Below are 15,389 nucleotides of genomic sequence, written 5' to 3' on the forward strand. Positions count from 1 at the left end.
ACAGCCAGGCTTCCTTTCCAGAACAGGAGTGAGCCCAGGGAGATGGGGAACCCGCACCGGGCGAGCCACAGGAGGGCGGTGACAGCGCCCTCCCGCCCCGCAGGGAGGCGGAAGCAACAGGGCGGCGGCGGCGGCGGCGGCGCGCGCTAGGGAGTCGCGGCGCGCGCGCGGGGGCCGGGGCGGGGGCTGCGGCGCGCGCATGCTCACACGCGCCCGTGACGCGCGGGGCGCAGCGGGGCAGAGCCGGCTCCAGAGGCGCGGCGGCCGCGGGAGGAGCAGGCGCGGAGCAGCGAGCGAGCGCAGGCCGCGCCGGCCCGACGGGGAGCAGCGCGGGGCGCGGGCCGCCTCCTCCGAGCCCGCCTGCGCGCGAGCCGCGTCCCTTGACCGCCGGGCGGCGGGGCATGAGCGCGGAGGGGCCGCGGCCGCCCCCCGCGCCGCCCAGGCCGTGACCGGGCGGGGGGGCGGCTGCATTAGCGCCTGCAGCCCGCGGGGCTCGCAGAGCCCGGAGCGGCCACCATGGACTGCAGCCTCCTGAGGACGCTCGTGCGCAGATACGTGAGTGGAGTGGCGCGCTGGGCTAGGGCTGGGGCCCAGGCCGGGGCCAGGGTCGGGGTTGATGGGGATCGGGATCGGGGTCCAGGCCGGGAACGTCCCGCCGAAGGGTCCGCGCCGCCCTTCACCTGCGCTCGGCCAGGCCCACCCGGGGAAGGCAGTTGCAGCCCTGGCGATCCCGGGGTTAAGGGACATCCATCCCGGGGGTCGCGCTCAGTTGTAGCGGGGCGGGCCCGCGCGGGGAACGGGGACCGACTGGGAGATGGGTCCAGGGCTGCGGGTAAGCGGGGAGTCAGAAGTGAAGTTTGCCGCCTCTGAAAGTAGCCGGCCAGGTCCCAGTGCGCAGTTCCCGGTCCTTCTGGATGCCACTGCTCGGGTAGTGACGGAGCGTGCCTCACCGGGAGAGACCAGGGAGGTGGCAGCTATGGGTCAGGACGGAGCAAAGGGGTGTGTACAGAAAAGAGAGAATCTGCCCCGGGACGGCGCATCTTCCCCGGCGCTCGGCACAAGGACCTATTGTCCGGCAGCTGGCGCCGGGTGGTCACAGGTTTGAGGAGCGCCCGGGTACGGAGGATCGACCCGAGCCGGCTCTTTCTGGCTTTCTCCGAGCCGGACACTTGGCCTTAGATGTGGGTTTTTTTCCCCGAGGAGGAATGTACCCACTGTGTTTTTTCTAGTTAATTCCCTTCCAACTTTGACCTTCCAGTAAGGAAAGAATGAGACTGGGAAGTGAAGTCCTCCCCGGTGGAAAGTGGAAGGTGGAGGGGTGGTCTTCTTGTTCCCATTGGAGACTCGCAGTGAGCGAGCGTGCCAGCCTCCCGGAGTCCCAGAACCCATGCTCGTCCCAGGCAGGTGCTGTCTTATATTTCCTCAGTCTAGGTACAATTTCAGGTTAGTTTCTTTCTGTTGTGCTGTTTTCCCTCTGAAGTGGCATTTTTCTCTCTAGGAGGTAGATATTCCTTAACGAACTTTCCCACTCTTCAGTTATTTGACAGTGCATCTGGTATGTGAGTTATGGGATGTTACTCATTTTTATTATGATTTTATTCTCATTTTTTTACCTCCTTGCTCTCAATGTGTTCTCTTGACTCCTCTACCATATTCCTGTACACAGCTACTCATATCTATGATTTTAAACTCGAGTCTAAGTCATGAAATTAATTTGACTTTATTCAGACACAGTCATGATTTTTCTTGTAATATGGTTATCTTCCAAGATGTGTGAGATTATAGTTTCTTTTGTAAGAGGGAAAAAAGAGACGGACTATTCTCATCTCATGGATTATGCAACTTACTCTACAGAACTGAGCCTCCTCCATCGCTCCTTCCTCTCCTCACACAGTCAGAATTCCTGAGACGATAAAAGCACCACAGCTCCCTCTGAGGCCCGAGGTTGCTAAAGACGGAGTCATCAGTGCTTGGAAAACGTTGCCATAGGTATTTTGTCCTGGGTCCATTCCCGGCAGTGAGTACAGGCAGGTAGATGAAAGAGAACTCTTGTCTAGGCGAAGCTGGTACACGCCACAGTATACATTGCTGTACACTGGAAAAATCGCATGGCTACCTCACGGTGCATGGTCGTGTGGAGGTGCACAGCTCATGCACCGTGAGGTAGCCAACGTGCCAGGGCGCAGTCTAAGTCATACCGTGTATCCTAAACAGCTTAAAGAGCGTGTGTGGAGTCAGTGACACTTCCTTGTAGGTGTGTGAGGGGGGGAGTGTGGCCCCTTTAACAGGAAGCAGCAGAGCCTTCTGGAAGCAGCTTGGGGAGCCCTTCCGTTTGCCGCAGAGTACCTGGGACAGGCGGCCTCGTGTGGTCCTGCTTAGGCGCTTTTGCCAGAGGACAGTAACAACTTGCAGTTCTTGTGCGGATTCAGTGTCTCAGTCCTGAAAAGGGCTAAGACTGGGGCCTGGGTCTGAGGAGAGGCTCAGCAAGTTTACCAGCACACACTGTCTGCTCAGGTTCCCCAGCCCCTGGGCAGGCCTTAGCCCTGGGCTGCCAGGGTTAGTTAGCTGACTGCTTGAATACTCTTCAAAAACTTGAGCCCGGCCGTGGTGGTGCACGCCTTTAATCCCAGCACTCGGGAGGCAGAGGCAGGCGGATCTCTGCGAGTTCAAGGCCAGCCTGGTCTACAGAGTGAGATCCAGGACAGGCACAAAGCTTACACAGAGAAACCTTGTCTCAAACCCCGCCCCCCCCCCCCAAAAAAAAACCACCTTACTTAAGTGACTCTCACTGTGTGCCTCTGGTTGTCCAGGATCTCACTGTGTAGACCAGGCTAGTCCTGAACTCAAAGAGATCTGCTTGCCTTGGACTCCCCAGTGCTGGGATTAAAGGCATTGGCTACCTGGCCCCAAGCCCTTTAAACTTTAAAAGGGGGGCGGTATTGGTTGGATTTCCCCCACCCACCCCATCCCCAGGGCTTCCCTGAGGCAGTGGGAGGAAAGAATTGGTGGTGGATATGATTTTTTTACAAAGAAAAAACAAAATAATTTGAAGCAAGGTGTGGAATACTGTTGCCTGGCACCCAGGAACAGAGCTTCCGAGGCCACGCTCCTCACAAAGGTCCTCTCCCTCTGGCCTTCCTGGTTCATGCCGAGGGGTTTGATTTTCCTCTCATATTTCTGTAGGTCAAGAGCTTTATTTTGTTCATGTCTGAGTGATTAGGTTTATTAGGTTTTAGGCCTTGCCGGAGCTTCTATGAGCCTCTGCCTCCCAGAATTTGCTTTGCACGTAACACACTTTGTCCAAGATGGAAAACTTGGGAAAACCTGAAGGCCTGCCTGCCTGCCTTCCTTCCTTCCTTCCTTTCTTGGTGATATTTAGCAATTGACCCTAGGACTGCCTGCGTGCTAGGCAGGAGCTCTACCCCTGAGTTATGACCCCAGGTCTTTTTGCTTTCTGAGACAGGCTCTCCCTAAGTTGCTGAGGCTGGCCTTGAACTCACTTTGTATCCAGGTAGATCTCAAGCTTATGGTCATCCTGCCTCAGCCTCAAGGGATTTTAGGCCTGCACCACCATGTCCCGCTGATTTAAATTTTTCTCGTATTTTATGTGCGTGGCCTCCTTGCCTGCATGTAAGTAAGTACAGCACGTTCATGTCTGGCGCCTGCAGAGGTCAGAAGAGCATCACCTGGGGTGGATTTGAGCTGACCATGGAGCGGGTGCTGCAAGTCAAACCTCTGGAAGAGCAGCCAGTTCTCTTCACTGCTGAGCCGCTCTCTAGTCTCTCATCTTTTTACATACTAGGAAAAAAAACCGGTTTTGGCTCCCGAGGACTGCAAGCACTTACTCTGTACTTCCCCAAAAGTCTAGAAACTTGTAAGCATGCATATGTATCATCTACTACTACTACCCATTCTTTTTCTTCCTCTTCCTCTTTTTTGAGATAAGGTGTTACTATGTAGCTCCGGCTGTCCTGGAATCAGTACATAGACCAGGCTAGCTTCAAACTCAGAGATCCGCCTGCATCTGCCCCCTGAGTACTGGAGTTAAAGGTGTGTGCCACTGTGCTCGGCTTCTTCATTTTTATCACAGACATCAGGGTACACTATGAGCTTGCCTGTTCTAAGAGACTTAACTCACTGAACTCACCACTCCAAGGATCCAGGCCTTCCTGTTCAGTCCCCAGAGTCCGTATTCCCGGACACAAAGTGAAACCACTTAACCACCAAGGCCCTTCTGGTATTTGAAGTAAGTGTTTCCTTAGGCATAAAACCCCAGGCTAATGCATGGTCCGTCTCCAGCATAGTGGTGGTAACAATCCATAGGATGGGCTTGTAAAGTTTATAATTAACATACAAGGTGGCAGCTAGACAAGCTTGTCCAGCACCTGCCTGTCTTCAGGCTCTGGTGTGTTCTGATTGGACATTTCTGAGCAGTCACCCCAGCTGTATATTTAACCTTTATTTTCCATTCCTTGTCTTGAATCTTCCCCACTGTTCTGTGGAACCCTATCGAATGTCTCTGCTCATTAGGACAAGCGAGCCTCAGATGCTTTTATTTCATGCTGAGGACTGAATTTAATGACCATGGGGAAAGAGGATTGTATCATTACAGCCAGTTAAGTTTCTAGAAACAGGAGCACTGTCCTCAGTTTACCATTAGCTGAGATGGCATGACTATTAACAGGCACGTGTGGTGCCTCACTACCCAGGAATTCTGTCTGCAGATGTGTTCCAAACTGAACATACAAATTGTTACTGGGTGCCTGTGCCCTGTGCTTGACACAAACAGGATGGGTGAGATGCCTACGTCTCAGACTTACAGATGTTCTTTTCACCAAGTTAAACGCAGGTAAGAGTGCTATTTATTTGTAATACAAATCAATAGAAAGCCATTTTTTACGGCACTGGAAATACAAGATTGAATAGGTACTATTTTTGCTCTACTGGGATGCTGATGACTGAGAAACTCAGGGTCGATGCAGAACTTTGGAGGTTAGGCATCCGTCTTCCTGGATCCTCACTCACATCTGTCTCTGCCTCCGCCTGTACCTTGGGCTGCTGGTTAGCTTCTTCAGTCTGTTTCCTCCTCTGAAAACAAGGCCGGCCCTAGTGCCCACTCCCTGGTGCCTGCCCTGTCTAGGATGTAGCCCTCGCACATGGTTCATGCTCCATGAGTGGGGCCAGTATGGACTGGACGCCATGAGTCCGCGCTGTACGGCTTCTCAGCGGACTTCTGCTCTCCCTCTTCATGGGGCAGCTGACAGCCTGCCTAGACGTTTGAGAAGAGAACAGAGGCACACCCCTCTGCAGGGCCCACAGCCCTGCTGTTTCTGTCCTGGCCTGCCTCCCTGGTTTGGGGCAGCAGATCCCGTATCGATAGAGACCAGACCTGGGCCTTGTACTCCCCATTCTCTTCCTGGTCAGGTGACATCATCGGCCCCGTGGCACAGAGTCATGTCTTTGTCTGTCTACCCTTTATCTTAATGGCTGACTCGTCATAGCTGACCAGACTTTCCTTTCTTCCACCTCGTCTTGGTCTTGCTCCTGGGGTGCTCTTCCCAGGGTCTTCTCGACCTCGGTGTGGTTTACACGCTGACACCTTAGTCAGGTGGCGATCCCCATCCTTGGGTCGCCACCTCAGAGTGGAGAGGCAGGCTGAACGTCAGCAAGTGTTAGTGGTCAGATGTGTTCTTTTTTCGGCATCACAGATAACAGTTGGAAGGAGAAAACGTATTTTTGGCTCATCGTTTCCGACCAGGCAAGGTGCACTGAACATAATAGTGGGGTTAGGTGGAAGATCAAAGGCGCTTGTTTACTTCCTGGTGGGTAGCCAGGAAGGAAGTGGGTGGGGGAGGAGAGAGGTGGAGACAGGGAGAGAAAATGGGGTCCCAGAGACAAGGCAAACTCCTAGTCCCCAGTTTTTCCACCAGTGCCCCTTCCAGCAGCTTCCAGTGACCCCGTCCACTTATGAATTCATCACTATTAATCCATCGATCAGGTCTGAGTCCTCACTGTCCAGTTACCTCCCGATGATGGACTCTAGCAGCTGGGGGCCAAGCCAGGAGCCTTTTGCAGGAGGGTGTTTTGTATCCAGACCATAGCATTGGTTGAACAGACCTGGTTGGGCAGCATCCTGAGGACCTTAGGGACTCACTGGGTCTGGAATAGGTAGTATGTCCAGTGGAGGAAAAGGCAGAGGCTGCGGGGGGTCCTGAGCGTCTGGTGCCTTGTTGCTTGCCTGTGCACACTCGGGACCCTCGTGGGCTTTTCTCCCCCTGCTAGGATCCTGGCCTCGGGGACGCCCTTCTCTCTGTTACCCCCTTATCTGGGGAGGGATAACCTCTCCTGTACGTGCCAGGGATCCCGTGCACACGGCTGCTCCGGACCTCTGATGGGTGACTTTCGCTATCATCTTAACTGTGGTTGGAGGAAGTGCTGCTGGGCCGTTCTGAAGGGAGCACCACAGTATCACCAAGCACTGGAGCATTTAACAAGTCTTTAAGTCTTGGTCGGCACTTTCGCCAACTTCTAGATCCTGTTTCCTTAGCTCTTGGCAATGTGGGATGGACTGGACTCTGAGGGCTTCTGGCCCTTCAGCCAAGTTCCTAAGCTCTCAGCCTTCCTGCCTCTGATGATGTCCCTGTGCCTTTTGTAGGTGCCTTCCCGGGGCTCCTGTGAGACCCACTGGCTCTGTCGGAACTGAGCTCTTGGGATTGGATCCACTTTTCCTCTGTCAGTTCTTAGGGCCTTGGGGGAACAGCAGCAGTGCCCTCCACAGACCCTGATTTCAAGAGCAAAGCTCTGAAGGTCTCTTAGGAGTTTAAGTTGTTGATTCTCAAGAGTTAACTCTGTGGCCGGGCGGTGGTGGCGCACGGCTTTAATCCCAGCACTCGGGAGGCAGAGGCCGGCGGATCTCTGTGAGTTCGAGGCCAGCCTGGGCTACCAAGTGAGTTCCAGGAAAGGCGCAAAGCTACACAGAGAAACCCTGTCTCGAAAAACCAAAAAAAAAAAAAAAAAAAAAAAGAGTTAACTCTGTGACCCCATGGAAGGGATTTCCAAGTTCTGTGTCTTCTTGCAGGAACCAGTCCTAGATCAGGTAATTGATTGGCCCTGGTTTGGGTTGGCTACTCAGTGGCTGGAACAGTAGTTGAATTTCTTGCCAATACTTCAAGATAGATGAGTGCCTGTTAACATCCACGCTTTCTGACTTTTCCAGAATGCTGGTGGATCCTTCTCCCTGTGGTTCTGCTGCTGGAGAGAACAGCTGTTTAGACTGCCAGGGCTGGCGTGGGCTGTTCTGAGCTGCCTGGCCTGTCTCTGGCATTGACCTGTCTCTCACCCACTGATAAGGATTCAGGCCTTTCTGGTTTGGGCCCCCATGTAATGAGGGTAAAGCAGTTTGCATGCTGCTTTTCAGGTTCTTATTGTGCTTTGCCTGATATTCTCTCTCTCTCCCTCCCCCTACTCCCCCCCCCCCCCCCCCCCCCCCCCGTCTCTCTGTGTATACATGAAAACGAATGCTCACTCTCTCTCAAGCTTCAGTGCTATAACTGAAGCAGGAAAGGTCCTCTCACTGCACCTCCTGAAGAGGAGAGTGGTGTGGAAGTCAGTGGACAGCACTTGGCCTCAGTGACCTGGGCTCCTGGTGGACCTGGCATGTGAGCACTGTGCCCGTTAGTTACTTTCTCACTGCCAGCCCCTTAGCTGTTCCTCAGCATTTTAAAAGTGCAGTAGGAACCAGTTGGCGTTTATGGGTAACAGTTGACTGCTTCTTCCTCTGAGTCCATGTACAAGAATTGTTAGTGGCAGACTCCCACTCAGAAACACACTGAGCCCTCCAAGACACAGGTAATTCAGAAGAATTTGTATTTTCAAGTTCCTGTTCTAAAACCATAGTAACCACCTTTCCGACCCTCCTGATTCTCTGTTTTACATGCTTCCTCTGTCTCTGTATTTAACTTTCGTGGGTGTCAGAACCAGACCCCTTCTTGGGATTTATGTTGAGAGGTTCATGCACATTGGACATTGAGATGAACCTTGCTGCGGCCGACCTATGCTCCTGGGGAGTGAGCTGTTTTCCTGGGGCTGAGCCATGCTGCTTTTGGGGATGCGCTCTGCTCCCAGGATGCAAGCCACGTGAGAGGAGGGGGCACACTTCTGGAGTGACCCATGCTGCCAGAAGTGTGGTGCCACTTATTGTGACCCATACTGCCAGAAGATGGCATGGTGCCTATCTTATTTGGTATTAGTTATGGCTCTGAGTATCCAAAGGAACATTAGCACTTGGGGCTGGAGTCCACTGAGAGTCTAACCCAACCTAAGTGTTTCTTGTTGAGACAGGGTCTCACTATGTATCCCTGGATAACCTGGAACTTACTGTGTAGACCAGGCTGGCCTCAAACTCACAGAGATCCATCAGCCTCTGCCTCCTCAGTGCTGGGATTAAAGGCATACACTACCACACATGACCCTACCCAGTTAAAAAGATTTTTTTTTTTTTAAGTTAGAGTTGGCCCATGTAGCACAGGCTGCCTTTGAAATCCTTCCTCAGCCTCCTAGGAGTGCTGGGAGCCTCTGTGCCTGGCCCAGTCTGTGTTCCGGGCACAGACAGTTTTCACGGAGGAAGGTGTTACTGGCAAGAAGCACTATGCCCCTGCAAGTCTTGACCTCGCTCACCTGGTGAGTGACGTCAAAGTCCTAGCCCTGTAGCTCTGTGTGTGAGTCACATTCTCTGTGGTTCTCAGTTGACCCAGGTGTCCATTGAAGTCACTCTGTCTCCCTGGGGAGAGGAGGGTGGAGGGGTGGGGGTGGGGGTGGGGGTGGGTGAAGAAGAGGCAGATGGCAGATGCAGCTGCTTCCCTGAGGGTATGGATCTGAGGATCAGATACTCACTGTAAAGTGCCTGCAGAGTGGTTCACCGGAGTGTATGTGCGTGTCATAAAGAATTTATTCCTCAACTTGAAAAGGGAATGGAAGTAACTTTTATTTTCTAGTTGGAAGCTAAAGAAAAGGTTTTTTTTAAGAGAAGATTTGTTCTGTGAAAACTGTATTTGATCGAAAGCCAGTGGGTTAGGCATTCCACAGCACTGTGAGAGTGTAGCCTGGGGATGGTGGCATTGTCCTTGGCCTCCCACCCCACCGTGCTCCCACCCCACCGTGCTCCCACCCCACCGTGCCAATCCCAGAGAAAGGAGAATAGGGCCCAGGTGAGAGAGATGTGGCTAGATGGATCTGGGTCCACAGCAATCTCTACTAGGAGAGGGGACCCTCCTCTGCTGTCTTATGAGCACTCCCCTCCCCCAGGTTGGTCTTCATACCCTAGGAAGGAGCATTGTGTTCTTCACAAGAACACTGGGTTTGTGTAATGGGGTGCTTCCAGGTGCGTGGACCTGCTATGAGGTCATACACCTGCTTTGCCCACCACAGCCCTGGCACAGGCCTGTTGTCCTAGGATAGTTAATAATCGTCCACAACATCCCTGTCATACAAGTGCCTCAGTTTGGCAAGTAAGTTAGGTGACCCTCTCTCTTAGGTGGAGAGTGGGCCCAGAGCATTGTGGCCCCCTGCGTGTAACCTTGCCAAGAGGTGTGTGTGACCACACACGGACCTGATGGCCATGCTGCAGATTCATGGTAGATCCCATTACCTTGTTGGAGAAGTCACCTCCCCATGCGCCCCCAGTAGTATTAGAGGAAGGCCTGGGTGTCCTGGCTCCTGAGGGCACTAGCCTACTGCAGTCTCCTGAGTAGGATGGCCTGACCCCCATGGTCATAGCTGTGGTTCCCGCCTCCTTGTGGCCTGTCCCTTGATGGGGCCTGTCTTACCCTGGGAACCCACGGTGCTGGTCACACAATGTACCTCTGAAATCACATGTGTGTGGCTTGGTGGTGTACAAAAGTGCCTGAGGAACATTCTTGTTGGTGTTTGTTTTACACAACACACCATAGAGACAGAGAGTCATAAGGCAGGCAGACCCCACCTCCTGCTACTTGAGAGAAAAGTCCTAGAAAAAAACTCCAGAGCAGACTGCGGAGGGCCGCAGCGGGCGTGAAGGAAGCGGCAGCTGACTTGGGCTGAGGACGGAGTGGAGCTGGCCCCTCATGACTGAGGTGCAGGCTAGCATTCCCATGGCTGAGGAGCCTGCGGTGTGCCCCTGCTTCCACGTGGCCTGTGCCCTGTTTGTGTTTAGGGCCTGGCCAACGGCTGACGTGGCCTGCCATCCATGCACTGATATGTGTCAACACTGTATCTGTGATGACAAGCCTTGGAAGCTGCCTCTCTCTGAAGTGCATCAAACATTATGTAAAAATGACGTGTGAGCCCTGAAGAGCCCTCACTGCCCTGGCGCTTCCATCCCTGTGTTGACTGCAAAAGCATCGTCCCTGTGAAGTGTCTCCTGCTCACTCAGGGAGGGCTCCATGTCTGGGACCCCTGTCCCTATCTCATGCCGAGCAAGGCTCAACGCCCCTTGGCCTTTGAGGGTTTGACCTGTCTTTGCAGATGTCTCCTCACTGTTGTCAGATAACTAAATTTGTCCGCTGCAGGTGAAGCCAGAGCAGGCAGGCTGCAAGTTTGCGTGGAGGCCTCAGGAGTTTATGTGGTAGATGGCTGTCTCTGTTTTAGGCTCTCGCTAGTGTCTCATCAGGTGGGATTAGCAGCTGGAGTTTCTGAAACGGCAGTCGATGGGCATCTGAGTTAGATGGCTGAGTCTGACAATGCCAAGGGTGGGCGAGAGAGGGCAGCCAGCTGTGTCTGAGGTGGTGCCCTGAGGGATGCCTCTTGCTAAGTCTGTCAGCGTAAATGGCTCTGTTGGTACCCAACAGCTTATATGCAACGCTGGAGTGGGTGCCATCCACACCTCCATGAGCTAGGCCGTACACGGCCCACCTTAGCCAGAAGCATTCCTTGGGTCTGGAGGCTGGGCTATCAGCAGGGCTGGGTTCTGATGTCCCCATCTGATCAAGAGAGGCTGGTCCTCCCAGATTAAGACCATCCTCGGGGCTTTGTTACCAACCTAATCTTCAAGTATGGTTCCATAGTACAAGGGCTTCAGCACTGGAACTTGGGGATAGAGTTCAGCCTAAAGCGGCACATGGCTTAGGAGGCTCTGTTTAGATAGTGTTCAGAGAGACAGTGAATTTCAAAGCGGACACTTGGTTTCCTTTCTGTATTACCAAATTATAGTGCTTTCTTGGGAAAATGGCACAGAATAGACCATAGTGTGTTTTTGTTGTTATTTTTGTTTTTAATAGTGAAACAGATGATTCTCCCACTATTACACGTGGTCTGATGACTTGATCTCTCTCTTCTGAAGGTCTGGCAGGGCAGAGGGAGTTAAAATAAGGCAGTAATGTAACACCTTGTTTGGGTCCAGATGCCCAGCATCTGGCTTATTGACCAGACAGATGTTGCTAGTTACGTCACAAAGTGGATTGGGCCTGCCTGCTTAGTGAGGATCGAGCCATGGCTGTAGTGGGTGGACTCTCTACCTCTCTTATCTTCAGGCTGACTTTTTTTCCTGGAGCAAACGTAGGTAGGTGGGCAGGAAGTGCAGGAGTCGACTGGGGGCTCTGCTGTCTGCACAGCTGTCTCTGGTAGCAGCATCGTAACACAGCTGCACACCACAGCTGTAAGTCCCCAAGCTAGCCCTTTTAGGGTGTTTAAAGAACCAGAGTCTCATGGTCTGTCATTTGGAGACTGTGATATCAGAAACCATCATCAGTCATGGCTCTTCCAGGCGGGCGTCGCTGGCCTCCCTGGTTGTGAATTCTGGAGACTTTAAAACCATTTGACTGAAAATGAAGCAGGAGAGTTTGCCTTTTTTTTCCCCCCAAATTGAACTTTTTTATTGATTCTTTTTGGGTTTCACATCGTGTATCTCGATCCCACTCATCTCCCCGTCCCTTCCCAGACCCTTGCAACTCCTCCCCTACTCCCAGGATAAAGCAAGATAAAATTTAAAAGAAAAGAAAAATCTTGCTGGGCGGTGGTGGCGCATGCCTTTAATCCCAGCACTCAGAAGGCAGAGGCAGGCGGATCTCTGTGAGTTCGAGGCCAGCCTGGGCTACAGAGTGAGTTCCAGGAAAGGCGCAAAGCTACACAGAGAAACCCTGTCTCGAAAAACCAAAAAAAAAAAAAAAAAAAAGAAAAAAAGAAAAAAAAAAGAAAAAGAAAAATCTTGTTGTGGAAGCTGTAGTGTGACATAGTAAGTCACACAGTCCTTTAGTCCATATATTGTTACTTGCAAGTGTTCATTGCATTGAGTCGTTGGTCTGGTTTGAGGGCTCTGGTTTTTGCTACATCATCAATATTGGGCCCTCACTGGGACTTCTCTTGGATGTCCTGTTGTTGTCCTGTGTCGTGGAGATCCTGTAACTTTAGATCTGCAGGACCAACCCCTCTGTGTGCTCCAGCAGATCATAGATGGGGTGGATGGTGGGATGGCCAACTCATAGCTCTGGTTCTGGGTCTGGGTGGTTGTTTGCTGGGTTGGTCAGCCCGCCAGCTCTCCTTCAACCTCAACAGCAGGGTGAGCTCTCCAGTACTGCCCTGGCTAGCTCACCCTATGGAATAAGCAGCAAGAGATGGGGCCGAGTTTCCTGTCCTCGGGTCGGCTCGCCCACACCTACACCACAGGGCCAGCTCTGCTGTGCTCACAGCTCTGCTGTGCTGCCAAGCCAATGTGTAGGGGCCACTCTGCCTGGTGTTGCAGCTGGTGAGAGGCATGGGCAGCTGAGGAGAGTCTGTCTTAAGGAGAAATGCCACCCAGCTTTGGCACTGAACCCCAGGCCTAGAGATGTCATGTGCTGCCCCGAGGCACCTGGAATTTATGCAAAGTGTGAACCAAGGCCAGGACAAGAAACTCCTTTCCACAGATATTAGGCCCACTGGAGCAGGGGAGGGTCTGAGTGGGCTTGTTTCTCTCACCCCCGATCTGTGACCTCCTCCCTCCATGGGAGGAGGAAGTGCCTTAACAGTTAAATATTCTGTGCTCAGGGAAAAGAGGATTTCCCCAGCCTATTTTCAGCCGGGGATTAGGGACAGCAAACTTCTGCTGTGAGGATTTCATCGAGGTTTTTGTGTAGTTTTTCAAGGTCTCAGAGATCACCTGAACTTGGAGGTAGAAATGAAATGATTGGAGGGTCATTGATGTGGACATCTGTGACTTAAGGTCAATCTCGCCTACATTTGTCACTTTCAGATAAAGTGCTGTACATTTGGACTCACCATTTGTCTCTAGAAAGTATCGACACGGTTGTTTGAGTTCAGATAAATACGACCGTCAGTGTAGCGCATATTTCCAGTAATCAACTTTAGTATACATTGGGAAGTATCGTGTGTGTGTGTGTGTGTGTGTGTGTGTGTGTGTGTGTGTGTGTGTGTGAAGAAGGCTGCTGTGGTGGTCAGAGACCTTTGAGTGATTGATCCTGATCAGTTAATCTCACCATTTCTTGGATGCAGACTAGGAATAAAGCATCATTGGAGAGTGTCTGCAGGCTCCCTGTGAACTTCCCACACAGCAACCTGCCTGCGCAAGGCAGCCTTGACATTTGATGCTCCTCCAAGAGTTGTTGAGTGTGTGCTGTGTGCATGGCACATTCAGTGGAACACACTGGAGACTGGTTACCACACAGATGAGAACTGAGTGAACACGTGGTGTGCTTAGAGAAGAAGGGGTGGGGAGGTGGACAGAGTTGAGTACTAAAGGGGTCTGGGCCTGTGGCCTTGCAGCCAGCCTGTGGACCATCAAGCAGAGGAAGCCCAAGACTCGGAGACTGGGTGCTGTAGCATGGAGTTGGGTAGACACAAGAATGACCTGACTGTCTGCCTTGGAGCTTTATGTCTTAAAATAGGTAATAGTGTGTTGCATTTTGAGAAAGGTTTGTCTGTTTGTTTGTTTGTTTTTAAAGCCCAAATCTGGCTTTATAGCCCAGGTTGTCTTCAAATGCAGATTTCAGCTCCCCGAGTGCTGGGATTACCAGGGTGCACTGCCATGCCCGGCTTTTTATGCAAGCTTTAATTCTGTCTTGGAATAATATGACCAAAGAAATAAAGTTACATAATAGAAAAAAATAGAATGATTTTAAGAATCGAATCATTGTTAACGTTTTAGATGGCACAGTATGCGTGTTTTGGGGCACAGCACGACATTTTAGTGCTGGTCAGCTCAAGCAGCCGACATGTCTGCTCACGCCGCTTCTTTATGTTGGGATTGAACACCAGCTACACTGACTCTGCCGGTTATTTTGAAATGTTTCCCTGACTGTTGTCAACTCCAGTCACCCCTGTACTGCTTGTCCCTAGCCTCTGTGTCTTTCCCTGCACTGTCCCCAAACTGTCCCTAAACTCTTCCAGGCTCTGACTCTGTTGTGTTCTCTTTCTTTGAGATCAGTTTCAGATATCACATAAAAGTGGGGACACAGTGCCTGTCCTTAAGGAGTGGTTTTTCTTTAAAGGCACATGCGTACATGTGTGTACTTGTGCCTGTGTGAGAGTGCAGGTATGTGCCACACCACACACATGGAGGTCGGGACAACTTTTGGGAGTCACTTCTCCCACCGTGTTGCTCCTAGGGATCAAACTTAGATCATCTTGGCATCATGAGCCCTCACCTGACGAGCCGCCTTGTCGGCCCACAGGGATGATTTTTAATAGTCTATGGGATGTCTTGCTTTATTGATTATGAACAACTTTTACTGTAGTAAAATGGTACTCATGATACTAAATTTACATTTAACTAATTTCCATGACATCAGACAACAGTGTTTTGCCACCATCAACACAGTCCGTTTCCAGAACTTATTCCAAATGAAGCTGATTTGGGGGCAGTTTTAAATAGGAAATTTATTCTACATTTGATATTGTATACCTTGCTTTTGGAGAAAACACTTTTTTTAATCTATAAAAACCAAAAAGATGGCTAGGCATAGTGGCAGAGGCAAGTGGATCTCTGAGTTCAAGACCAGCCTCATCGACATGGAGTTCCACACCAGCAGTCAGAGTTACACAATGAGATCCTGTCTCAAAGAAACAAGACAAACCCAAACAAACAAACAAAACCAAAAAAGAGCATAATAATAAGATTGGAACTGGAACGCCAACTAAATTCTCATAGAAAATGTCCTCGGGCAGGGTTTTTTCCCTTTTAAGTAACTGGCAGTTTTCTGAGCCAGGCAGGGTAGGAGTGCACAGGCCTCTGCTTAGGGCCCACTCAGGCTGAGCGTAGTGAATGGAGATTGTAGTGAATGGAGAGGACTGTCTGATTAGCTGGGCAGCTCCGCAGCGCTGCCCGTGACTGGGTGCTACATTGTGAGGTCCCTGTGTGTTTCTTAAGTACACTGGAGCCATGGCATTCTGTGGGATAAGCCTTTCTAGTCTCTCTTGGCTTG

At 51.6% G+C, this 15,389-nt stretch overlaps 1 protein-coding gene across 11 annotated transcripts in view; it reads left to right on the forward strand.

The window, feature by feature from the left end:
- Positions 1 to 387: 387 nt before the first annotated feature.
- Positions 388 to 15,389, forward strand: part of Atp11a (ATPase phospholipid transporting 11A) — a 116,989-nt gene continuing 101,987 nt past the window's right edge. For all 11 annotated transcript variants that reach the window (XR_008221381.1, XR_008221382.1, XM_052751663.1 and 8 more), the window contains exon 1: positions 388 to 555. Coding sequence is in view for 9 of the 11 variants with exons in the window: in XM_052751663.1 (XP_052607623.1) it covers positions 517 to 555 (39 nt within the window). In the remaining 2 variants the exon portion in view is untranslated. The remainder of the gene's footprint in view (positions 556 to 15,389) is intronic.

Source organism: Peromyscus californicus, unplaced genomic scaffold (genome assembly GCF_007827085.1).
Source record: "Peromyscus californicus insignis strain IS unplaced genomic scaffold, ASM782708v3 Scaffold_23__1_contigs__length_62951481, whole genome shotgun sequence".
Classification (NCBI taxonomy): domain Eukaryota; kingdom Metazoa; phylum Chordata; class Mammalia; order Rodentia; family Cricetidae; genus Peromyscus; species Peromyscus californicus.